Raw genomic sequence first — 11,339 nt, forward strand, 5'->3', positions numbered from 1 at the left:
AAATATTACATAAAATTATTGTTAAAACAAAATATTTTAGAGATATTTGTTGAAAAGTTATCAATTTGATTTATTGGGCAAATGAGATGTTTGCAAATAAGAAACAACCAAAATGTCGGTTTATTTAATTTAAACCCCAAATTAAAGATTTGGGATGTCAAGTTATTTCCCCGTTTTTCCGATGTTTTAGATTTTACCAAACGAAATACATTGATTGTTTTTTCAAATTCAATAAATTTAAGTACATGTTATCTGAAAGTAAACCGAAACTAAGTTCGTTGTATTACTGGTTTACAATTTGAATTGATTGAATTAATTCGCTCTAAAAGAAATTCGATTTTTTGTTTCAATAACTCAGATTATTATCATCATCATATTACGCTGTTAGTCTTGGGTAGACATTACGTTCGCTAATCGTTCCAATGATTCTCTTTCGTGTCCAGATTGTCTGTCATTAACCTTTCAATTTATGTTTTTTTACTTTTTAACTCGTAACTTGTAGTGATACAACATTGTAAGCAACGTTACAGTATATATTTACTTCTTTTATTAAAGATGTATTGTCCCCTTGAAAAATTAAAATTAATTAATTTTTTGTTGTTGAATATGCCATTTTAATATCACATAATAGTTATCCACTTTGATCAAAAATTGGATCTAAACAAAATGTATTTACCTGAAAAAACTGCAATTTAAAGCAAAAAATGGTCAAATGGATTTTTGGTTGAATTTAACCATTTATTATGTTATTTTTTCCGTGTTTTTTTCTACGGAAATGATTAACTTTATTAAAACTACAAAATAACCTATTCAAAGTCTGATTTAATTAATCTTCATTTTTCATGTTTTTGGAGGACAATGCATCTTTAACAAATATTGTTTTTTTTTAAATTTAAATATCGTAATTTTATTGACCTATGTGTGTTATATGTGTATACAAAATTCAAAATTAATAGTTTTTCTAGAAGTAGTCGTTTGTGATTTATAAAATGTCACTTTAATCTCAACACCACTGGTAAACTCGTCCAACTTTGTACATTTTATTTTACATCATGTAATACAGTATAGATTTTTGGTCTAAATAATGATGATTCTTTTTTTTTTTCATTCACTTTTTATTATTTTTCTGCCCTTGTTTCGTTTTGTTTAGGCCTATTTAAAACTTATCTACGGTAACTTAACTGTGATATTATTATTCATTCAGTTTTTAACCAATCATGAGCAAGTGAATCATTAATAATTGTAGTCAATAACTATAGTACAGTTGTTATTATGTCACATAGACTAAACTTATCGTATATTATGCAATTAAAATTTATTGTAATGTTCTTCCTCAAATATAAAAATAGATTTGTAAGGACTTAGCTGATATTGTATCGGATGCCGGTGGTGGTAAGTTTATGTGTTGACTGTGACGTCATCGCCAAAAACAATACTGTAACCAAAAGAGACTCGTCACGCAATCAATTATCTTATCTATTACTCTATATTGTCTAAGAATTGTTTTGTCGTTGTTTTCATATTGTATATTCATTTGGTTTTGATACGGTATTGATTTTACCGTTTCTTCATTTTTCATTCCAGTCCTGGAGGATTTTTTTAAAATTTTTTAATAAGCATTTTATTCACAGGAAACTATTGTGTGATACTCGTTGTTTATGAGATCTTATTTAAAGTATTTTTAGAAAAAAAAAACTTGTTTGACACGCACGTGGTTGTGATGAAAGGAAATTGTTAACAGATCCAAGTAGTTTGTTGATGATGCATTTGTAGTCAAGGAAATAATATAAAGATGAAATGATGAAACACAGAATGTTGAGGAAATAGTAACATACCTTAATTAACACATCGTAAATTCCGTTTATTTATATAGGTGTTCTTGGCATATCCATAAAGTACCAGTCGTCCTTGCTATGTGACTCACTTAGTTGAATATAATGTATAGTTAGTAGGTCTAACCGTTATTTGTCTTATACTTACTTAGGGTAGCGCCCAAGCTTAAGTATGATATGCTGTGTTTATTTAATAATTTTGTTCTCTTTGTAGGCCTCACTTATGATGTGGTAATGATCAAATTGTATCTAAATGTTTTATTACTGTTTAACATGCGGATGACACAGTGTAACAATGGCGTAGTGAAACGTAATGAAACCAATTCTAAGAGAGTCGATGTGACTAATCATTTCAGATAAAATATTAAAGAAGACCAAATAAATTACCGTTGAAGGTTTCCCCTTAATCTAAAGCTTGGTTCCCACAAGGACTCAACATGAATGTGTACTAAGCGACATTTCGGATGATACGTCGCTTCTGGTTGGTCGAATTACTTGCGTTGTATGTACGTCATAGCGGCACGCGCGCGTCCTAGTGATAAACCAACGTTTATGATCATCATTCTCCTCCTGATCCTCGGCACATATAACTATTATCATCGTTACTGCCTGCATGCTATAGGCCTACCATAACTAGCCATCGTCAATAAATAACAACGTACTCATACTGATTTCGGTTTATTTACATTTTATTCATAATTCCATACAATATAACAAATTATTTTTATTGTTTCATACACTATACTAATATTTTTACATTCAAATCAACACGTGGTTACGCGGCGCAAAATAACTTTACACATTGACAATACATTATTATTATTATTATTGTTATTGTTATATTATTAAATAGAATCATCTTCTACCAAAATAGATAACGCACAAAGCGTTTTTCAAATTAAACGTTTATTTCTATATCAACGAAATAATGACCTAAAATATACAAATAGATATAGTAAAATATTTTTATAGTATTTAGTAAAATTTCATGTTACAGAATTATATATTCATTATGTCATTATTTTATATATGTTATTATTGTCAAAACGACAAGGTGTTTGTAAACAATCAACGGTCATCATTATTCGTAACTGCTAACAAACGTTTTAAAAATGTTCGTGATACGTTTAATGTTTTCTCTATTTATCCATATAATGCACTTGAGTTTAAAGGTCATGACGCATGTGCAGGTTTGGTTAGCAAATTGCACTTGACATCATTACGTAATTCATTTCATACAGTTTGTTGCATCTGAGATTGGTTGTTAGGTGTTGACGTTGTTATTGACCCCACATAAAGTCTGGATCGCATAGGCCATTTCTGCCAAAAGAAAAAAGAACAATAATTTAGGAAGAGATAATATATTATGGAAATAAACAACAAAAAATATAGATTCAAATCATTTTTTTTTTCAAAAATGTATACTTTATTAATTATATTCAAAAATACATTTAACAATAATAAGTGTAAACATATATCTGACAAATACGTAAACCGCGACACAAATTAAAATTATTATTTATATATCAATTTCCAATAAGTTTGTTATAATCTCTACTATGAATGTCCAAATTACTTTGTAACATGTCATCCACATTATATTCTTATAATAATTCTTTTAGTTGTTAAAGTTAATAATGATTTAATATTTTATTTAAAAAATGTAGTTCACAAGGATTGAAATGATTTAACAACAAATTAAAAAATATGTTGAAAATTAATGTTACTATATATTACTTATATTTATTGATTTTATTAATAGTAATTAAATATTTTAAAAGATGATGAAATAAAAGCTGGGCATCCCCACATAAGACACAACAAATGTCGTAAACAATAATAATGTCGAGTTATCCGAAAACATGTGGCTAGCTCTTATATTGGATAAACAAGTAAATTGTGTTACATCCGTCGCCGCCGCCATGATGTGCAACTCAGGCCAGCGAACTCAAACGCCTAGTAGGGGTCTAAATGGTTCACAAACCACTCACCACCATAGTAAAAACAGTCAAACAAAATGGTTATTTTATTTAAAATGTTGAATAGTATCAACGAATTTTGTAACTTATTCGTATATTTTACGAAATTAAAAAGGCTGATTTAGTAGTTAGTCATCTGATGAATATCATTTTAATATAATTGATTGATTTTTTTAGTATATATACGAAATATACGAGATATAAATGTTAGTGTTAAATATTAAACTCATGTCAACCGTACTTTTATTATTACTAAGTTAGATGAATTTCTTTAATTCATAACCATAAGCTCTCAAAATAAACGAATATTTAAATTTCTTCAAATTTTTAGGCCTACAGAAAGAAATTAAATATATACTGTATTACAGTTTGAATTCATTCATTTGAGCAATGTTTATCGCGAAATGTCGTTAAACTTAAAAGTTAATAAACTTTAAAATGTGTTAAATTGAGATCAATAATGGTTCATTTGACTTTCTGTTCCGATCGTGATTTTAAACATTTTCAAAATGTAAATGTAAAGTTGTCTTACGAGTAGTTTTGGTTGACATTTATCTTTATTTTTTTTATTTACCTGGCTTTAGCTTTATATTGTTTGAATAGTTTTCGTATGATTCATGCATCCATATTGTTATAATGCAATGAAAACTTATAATAGACGTTAGTGTTCTATTATATTTTAGTCTGGTAGTAGATTCATGTTATGAATAATGTCTGTAGATTTGAGTTCATCTTTTCATGGTTTAACGAATTTAACTTTTATACAGAAATTTAAGAAATCTGCAAAAGTCTATGTATAATGTTTTCTTTCGTTTTGTTGTATCTCATAACAAGAGGGTCTATATTTGATTTCACCAGAGTCAACTTTACCAAACGGAAACTGTTAATCGGGCGTACGTTATTATTCGTAAATTGGACGAATTATGTTGATACAATCTGACCGAATTCCATCGTCCTGTGGTAAAAAGTGGATCAGCTTTAAATATCCCTGAAAACGGGTTCGAATAGGGTTAGTGTGTCAGTGAAAGACCAATGAAGAAATAGGAATCATTATATACTTAAGAAGTACCGTAGATTACGATAAAATATTTCTGTATGGCTTCATTAGTATCTTTATTTGTCTCTAACTTATTTTCACGGGTTTTTTTTAGGTAAAATTGTATAAAAGTTTAAAAGATTTACATAACAACAGCAATTGAAATTGAAAGGGGAAAAAAGAGAAAAATATTCTATATTTTGTTTTCTCTGAAAAGGTGTACGTACGTTTTTACTTTGTGGCCTACACCTATATAATTATCTTATTTCTGAAGAAATTGATCTATGGTTGTTGTAAGCAAGCTGAGTGTGAACGAAGATTATCTAGTAAACCATGCAATAGTTGTTTTAAGTTTGATTTTTGTCATCCAACACCCACTGCGAACCGGCACGATATGCACCTTTTAAGTGACTCTTTTATTACCAATTCTGATAGATCATATCCATGGTATGTATAACGCAGAATGGACGCCACAGCAAGATGGTACTGTGGTCCAGTACGCACCTGTTCGTCATTTCGCGATCGTCTTAGATCTTGGGAGACAGCTAAAGTTCATGATCGCAGGTAACCGGCTTGAGGGTATAGTCATTTCTGACGTCACAATCTTTACATGTTCCGAAACATTTTCTATGATCAAAATATTGACTCTTGCAGCTTTTGCGGTCGGTATATTCAGCTTAAAATATCTTGGTTTGCTTCTAAAGTTTCTGGTAATTATTCTGAACGTTGCGTGTGGCAAGGGTATAGCTCATAGATCGGTTTGATTCATGGAATTAGAGTTATGCTACTGAATTTTATAAATAAACTTATCTTTCATTACACCTAAATATAAAGTTTACATAACACATAATAAATATGCCGATTTATTTTTACTTATTTGTGGAAATGTACTGCGATACGACTGATATAGTATTGACTGTCCTGAGCGTCAATGGTATTTTCCATATTAGTACAATCTTTACTGTGGGCCACGATTTCTTTCTTAAATGTTGTGTTCCATGTTTCATTTATCTTTTTCTAATGCTGTACATTTTTTGTTTTTTTTTTTACCGAAAGCTATTTTTCGTAATTTCTTTCTGGCTTTTTACTTTATCTTCTTGACTTATAGCCTTTTCTTATTTTATTAGTATCTCCATTTTCCCCCAGTAATTTACCTTTGATTTTGGTTCTAAATTTAATCATTCGTGATTCCCTCACCTTTTAATCAAATTATATCAATAATCATGTGTCGGAAATAAATCTCCAAAATTATTAATTCAATTAATTTGTCCATCCTCAATCTTCCCTCAAGATGAGGAAGAAATAAATAAATTACATCAAAACGACAATTTAAAAAAGAGAAATCAAACCCAAATATAGTAGGGGCTTAATTACAGTTAAACGCTTTTGTTAAAATAATATAAATAGGGCCTATATATTTGTTAAATATTACAGTACTTCACACCGACACATATATCACCGTTCACATAATTTATTTTATAGCTTTCTTATTTATTAAATTAGCTTGTTTGATTAGCCATGGTAAAAATTAGGAGACATACAATAATTTGTTCAAATCAAATGTTAGGCCTGTAAACGTAAATAAATATATATTTTTAAATTCTATTTATAGAAACATATGGTTCAACACCTGCTTCAGTTGACAATAATATTAATTAATATTATATTGGTGTTTGCATTGTATTTTTAGTTTAATTTCACACCATGTGATATTTTGTTTTCTTGCACTTCAAGTTCTCAAGTCATTACATTGTTCCTGACTGTTTGATGTTGTTCTCCAATTCTTAAATTTCTCAATCAAAACCAGTAAATGGTTGTAGCCTATTGTTCTTAGTGAGGTTCCCAGATGAGGTATACTCCCTCAAGCCAGGCTTGATGTTATGCACAGTTTAATTAGAAGCCCCAAGCAGCGTTCTAGCCCCGCGAAGCAGTTTCTCTACCGCACCTGTACGTCCCTGGCCAACTGGGCCTGACGTACCTAAGCCTTGGGTACGTACACTTGACCAGGTTTCCGTGAGTTTATACCTAGGCAACGTTAGACCACGTAGCCAAGGGCATTTTCTCATGATCAGTCTATTTAGGAAGTTCAAAATTGAGCATCCGAATGTTTTTAGTTGGCCTACTAAACATACCGGTATGTAAACAAACATTAATCAAACTTTATTTCCACAGATACCACAATACAATATAATATTAAAGTGAAAAGGTATAATATGTTTTACCATTAAGTTATCATTAAGTAAATAACATTAAATGCGACAATAAAAAAGATATTGGTTATTTTGAAGACATATGTAATATTCAAATTCTAAAACATGCAATTATTACGAAACGAAAATATATAACTTTGTTTAATGTTTAATTTTATGATGATTTCAAATTTTTAGTGTACTGATTCACGTTTTACCATTAGAAGAAAATTTATGAAATAAGAACGAACTTAATGTTTTCCTCTAAGTGAAAATAACCAATCACAAATTTTACATGTTTTGATAATTAGTAGGTCTATAATTGAAACACTGATTTATTTTACAAGTGTTTTGTACTTTATGAAAATAGCGTTTTAACAAGCGTATATTACTTTAACTGAAAAGTTTTTGAATTATTTTAGTAGACAGTAATTTTATACAATAGATATAATTGTTTTTTCTCCAAATAAAAACAGCGGAATGTTTTGTTTTAAATTATTGCATTTATACTATTGTGTGAATGGGTTACTTCTGTGGTGCAATTTGTCTTAAAGATGTACCCTCAAGATAATTCACATGTCACATTTCGTGTAGATTATAGAAAAGAAAACAAATTAGACTCAAGCACAGCTAATAATGAAATGTTCAACCATTCTCCTAGGCTTATTCCGACGTATGACTTTCAACTTTTACCGGCGGGGTTGAAGCAATCGTTGCCGCGGGAGTTTTCTCAAGAATTGCATGGCACCCTGTAGATTAAAATTGATATACAATACTGCTATAGGTGTAGGCCTAGCATGTCGGCTTCCCCCTTATACATCCTACCTAAAGCTGTTACTATTCAGACGCTTAAAATAAACACAATAAATGAAACTACTAGGCTAATTTATCTACTGTACTTTTTGGTCACGTGATGTTTTGCAACAGTTATTGTCCAGTCGATTGTGATTTTTTTTTAAATGGCAAAAAATTTACATAAACAATTCGGCCTATAAATATAAATACCAGCATTTGAATGAAGAAAACAAAACGCAGGAAAAAATCATTTAAAAATAGAATAAATGATGAATAAAAAAAAATATGATGTAGGCCATTTCGACAAAACTCTTGTGAACTTTCAGAATACTAAAATACAATCTGAAAACCAGAAATATTTGGCCAATTTTGCACTCCAGATTTGTTATCTAAATAAATTAAAAATGTAGTGTAACATGTCCTAAATCTCTTTGGTAACAAAAGCCTCAATTTAGGCCAATTATCAAACGCCGATTATCTGTACGAGTTTCTAATGGATATGTGGATATTTACCTTAAATTTAATTATAATTTAATCATGAATTTTATAACAACTACGTTATTTTATTGACTACGTTATTCATAAAAAGAGAATTTGAACGGTAAAGAGTTGGTTTTTAAATAATTAAATATTTGTTCCGTTAAAGATTTTGAACAGGGTATTTTGTTTAAGGTAGCATTGTAGTGCGTTTGCAGTAAATTTTGTAATATATTTTACTGTAAGAGAAAATGAAACTCCGTTATTTCTTCTTTGTAATAAACAAATTAAAAACTAGATAAGAAATTGGAATAGGCGAATATCAACAGTTACTTAACTTATGATTAAAACTGATTAATTTAACTATTGTTTTCAATTGTTTAAAAAAATTTAAATCACACTATTGGATTGTGGTTTTAACGAATAAGTGGTATAAGGTAGGCTAGGTACAATTAGGAAGGAGTAGTACTCCACGAGACGTAACACGCGGTATACCACCATTTTTGACCTGATTAGGTGTTGTAAGTACGTGCTTATTGACGGTTTAGAGCCAAGGTAAAGCGCTTGTAACCACTCATATTGTTTTCATGGACAATTCGTGAGTTTTGGTTAAAATTTGTAATAAGACTGATTATATTTAACGCGTGTACAAGATTAATTTGGACAGTAACAATTAATTGTTACTAGTTTCTCTATAGGATCTTTAATGTTTTAATATGGTAACTAATTTGACTAGCCGTCTATTTAGACTCAACCCAGTGCTGATGCTCTTGTAGCCTAAGTTTAATGGAACCACGCATTTCTTTATTTGGTTGTTATTTGATTTACATTTCATATGTATCTATGTATTTCATTTGTTAATCAGCACTAACGAGAGAACAGTGTTTTTATAAAGCTTGCCATTTATCTCTCACTTTTTGTTGACTTTTAGCTTATTTATATTGAGATCCAGTCACTCTATCACACATCCTTGTTGCTTTTTAATTTGATTTCAGTTTTAACTTTTTCTTATTATACAATTGTAGACTATGAAGCTATACGATAAGACAATCAGTGTTGTTTTAATTGACGTAGATCTCTTGACGTCATTTATTAGTGGTGTACCAAATTAGTTACAAACACAATGTTGTGATGGAATAAATGATGATAGCTGTTTCAGCATCAGTCATTGTCACTCTAATCGTTTACTTTCCAGTTGTTCAAACTCGCCGTTTCTTCACCAACGGTTGTTTTTTAATGTCGCTCTTCCCTCTGTTTTGTTGTTTTATTTTAACGATCCGTTCACTGATATTACTTATGATGACTTTGGATCAAAACTTTTAGATTATCTTTACTTCACCGCCAATCACGTTGTTGTGTTGTCTTAAGCGATGTTTTCACTGTCATTAATTAGATGGTGATTTCAGAGGTTTATTTGTGTTATCAAATCGTGCCTCAAATATCAGTAAACGTTAAAAATCTAAACCAAGATATTGGTAATATTCTCATATTAGCGAAAATAACTGCATTTTATAAGTGTTGTGTTTTTTAGCCAATCTTTTTAAAATGTTTTATAAGTTATGTTTGTCCGTTTAATTTTTATTATGAAAGTAATATTAATTTTGGAAATTATGGATAATGATTTAAAAAATACATTAATAATATCTAACACTTTAAAATTCCTAAATTATTTCAACAAAAAACAAGATACACATTACATTGTAAGTAGATTTTACAAAATAAGAATTTCGATATTGATGTGGACTTTCTTTACCGATGTTATTTTTATTCCAAGTGTTCGTTTATTTTGTCATTTTTCTTTTAATTACTTATAATTTAGAAATGTTTTAACAACTGAGATGCCTAGCCGTACATTTGGTCAATTGAATTAAATCATTGCATTTTTATTACATTTTTTTTTATTTTTACAAAACAAGAATACAAAAAAAAATATAAAGTTCTTACCTTGACCGGATGTAGGTAACCGTTTGCTTGTAACCGATGTTGTCTTTCAGTGTCGTGTAATTTGTCTCCACTTTCCATATCTAACGTTCTCATTAAATGAGCAATATAAGTTGTAGCCAAAACTAAGACATCTAGTTTAGATAGTTTAGTATCTGGCGGTACAGATGGCAATGTCCGTTGTAGATCTAAAAACGCGTCTCTGAGCGTCTTAACGCGGGAGCGTTCACGCGCAGCATTAGCTCCTACAGATCGTCCTTTCTTTCTTCCATTTTGCTGGTCCTCATCTCCACTACTTCCGTCATATGTTTCTTCGTGTGTTATCAGTTTTCTAGGCCCTCGTTTACGACCCTTCTTTGGTTTTCCTGCATCCTCAGTATGTGTTTCATGTCTCTGTACATGGGTTATAGCTGTTTTTGTCATCTCTACAGCAGGTGATTATGCTACTCCGGTTCAAAACACAGTATGCTCAATGTTTAAAATGACTCTTCATAAACTTATACGCAGACTGTTTAAACTGCTAAATAGATTATCTATTTTTTTGTGCTTTTTTGTGAATAAAATTTGGAAGAATTGTTTTCTTTCTTTCCGTCCTGTAGTTTGATTCAGAATTAGTTCATAAAAGTTGTACTCCATGGTTATTAATAATTTCGGGTTAGCCGCTACCATTCTCAAGTAGGGGTATTAATTGTCACCAATAATACATTTAGAAATGCTGATACCAGTACTTAATATGTGTTAATGCGTTTGTTTGAATTTTACATTTTAAATAATTACGTTTGACTATTTTTTGTTTTTAAAAGTCTATAATTTATTTATTTTAAGTTTGTTTTTGTTAATAAATTTTTTTATCAGAATGTGTTTCTTAATTGAAAATGGAACATTCCATTTTGAAGCTATGGCTTGTTTTCAGTATACAGTAAATACTATTCCTCAACGAATGAATTTACACTTTACTGATACTACCATGTGACTTAATACATTTTGAATAGCAAATTGTTATCTTTTCAAAAATTAAACTTTAATTTAATGTTCTCGTCGTGTTGTATGGTCGTAGGGTAGTATCCGAAATACCAATAACTTGTTTTCA

At 29.9% G+C, this 11,339-nt stretch overlaps 1 protein-coding gene across 1 annotated transcript; it reads right to left on the reverse strand.

Moving 5' to 3' along the window:
• Window positions 1-2,487: 2,487 nt before the first annotated feature.
• LOC140062490 (transcription factor 24-like) lies at window positions 2,488-10,846 on the reverse strand. Its single transcript, XM_072108731.1, has 2 exons — window positions 10,253-10,846; window positions 2,488-3,152 (listed from the first exon to the last, which is right to left on the reverse strand). The coding sequence occupies exons 1-2, from the start codon at window positions 10,670-10,672 to the stop codon at window positions 3,066-3,068; spliced, it is 507 nt and encodes a 168-aa protein (XP_071964832.1). The 5' UTR covers window positions 10,673-10,846; the 3' UTR covers window positions 2,488-3,065.
• Between the last annotated feature and the right edge of the window lie 493 nt (window positions 10,847-11,339).

Source organism: Antedon mediterranea, chromosome 11 (genome assembly GCF_964355755.1).
Source record: "Antedon mediterranea chromosome 11, ecAntMedi1.1, whole genome shotgun sequence".
NCBI classification, from domain to species: Eukaryota; Metazoa; Echinodermata; class Crinoidea; order Comatulida; family Antedonidae; genus Antedon; species Antedon mediterranea.

Bases quoted from the DNA above. Each gene is read 5' to 3' on its own strand.
- LOC140062490 (XM_072108731.1), bottom strand. From the start codon at position 10,672: ATGACAAAAACAGCTATAACCCATGTACAGAGACATGAAACACATACT. The intron at 3,153-10,252 runs GTAAGAACTTTA...TTCTTTTGGCAG, and splicing joins GTTACCTACATCCGGTCAAG to AAATGGCCTATGCGATCCAG.